Consider the following 1,227-nt stretch of genomic DNA (forward strand, 5'->3'; position numbering starts at 1 on the left):
CACTGTGGTAGCCTAATTGTCATTAACCATTCATCCCATTCAGCGTCCCGTCCCACACACATTCTCCCAGCACATACCCAAGCAGTCACCACCCATTGACTGTCCCCGGGCCATCCACACCTGCAGAGTCCCCAAGCCGCGGACAGCTGGATTCCCACATATTACCCATAAAAGACACACATTTGTTTCCATTTGTAACGCCATCCCTCAAACAGATTGTAAATCCCGATAACCAGGCTGGCGCGTCCATTGGCTGAGCGGGTGGTGTCAGACCGCCTCATCAATACCAGCCCGGCCGCCTCATTGGCCAGATTCCTTCAAACTGAGCCAGCGTTGCGCACGCCCCCCCAGCGCAGCACGGCTATAAAGACTCAGAGCTCTCCCCATGTGGCTGTTGCAAAGTGACAACATTGACGTACCAACTGCTTCTGCCTCCTGAAGTGTTTTTCTGCTGCAGACCTTTTTTTCCTTCAACTGTTTGTGGAAGTTTACGCCTCCTCCTGAACCCGAACGAGATGAAAGTTGTTGGATCTACCTGCGCCCTGAAGATGAAAGTCGGAGAGATCGGTCTGTCCGAGCAGAGCCTGGCCATCTCCAAGTGCAAGATCCCGCTCCTGGACGAGCAGATGAGCGTGTTCCTGCAGGACATGAACAGCTGCTACAGCAAGCTGAAGGAGCTGGTGCCCACGCTGCCCACGAACAAGAAGGCCAGCAAGGTGGAGATCCTGCAGCACGTCATCGACTACATCTGGGACCTGCAGGTCGAGCTGGACGAGCCGGAGAAGAGCCGCCAGCTCTCCGCGGGCCAAGTCCCCCGCAATCCGCTCACCACGCTCAACGCAGAGCTGGCCAGCATCGCAGTGGAGGTAAATATCTGCTCACATGTGCTTGCTGCAAACTCAAACCAACGTCCCAGGGACGTGCATGCGCTCCTGGGATGTAGAACTCCGCTGTATTTGTCAGTACTCGTGCGTAAAAGTTGACAGACTGGTGCGTAAAGTTGCCAGACTGGTGCGTAAAAGTTGCCAGATCGTTGCATTAAAGCCCCTGTTTGCGCCAGATGTTGAGGGCTCGTTGGCACAGTGTTCTGACCTCCTTGTCCCTCTTCTCTCCCTCCACAGAACGCCTGCTCGGACGACAGGATCATGTGCCGCTAGGAGCGTCATCCCCACGGCGAGCGAGGCGACTCCGATGTGACGCCTGGACCACATCACCATCTCCAGCCTT

General features: G+C 55.8%; 1 protein-coding gene across 1 annotated transcript in view; it reads left to right on the top strand.

Moving 5' to 3' along the window:
- Nucleotides 1-378: 378 nt before the first annotated feature.
- id1 (inhibitor of DNA binding 1, HLH protein) overlaps nt 379-1,227 on the top strand; it is a 1,272-nt gene continuing 423 nt past the window's right edge. Inside the window, exons 1-2 of the mRNA XM_061728087.1 lie at nt 379-866; nt 1,122-1,227. The exon at nt 1,122-1,227 is cut by the window's right edge and continues 423 nt beyond it. Coding sequence (XP_061584071.1) covers nt 516-866; nt 1,122-1,157 — 387 coding nt within the window. The 5' untranslated portion in view covers nt 379-515 and the 3' untranslated portion in view covers nt 1,158-1,227. The remainder of the gene's footprint in view (nt 867-1,121) is intronic.

This window comes from Cololabis saira, chromosome 8 (genome assembly GCF_033807715.1).
Source record: "Cololabis saira isolate AMF1-May2022 chromosome 8, fColSai1.1, whole genome shotgun sequence".
Lineage (NCBI taxonomy): Eukaryota > Metazoa > Chordata > Actinopteri > Beloniformes > Belonidae > Cololabis > Cololabis saira.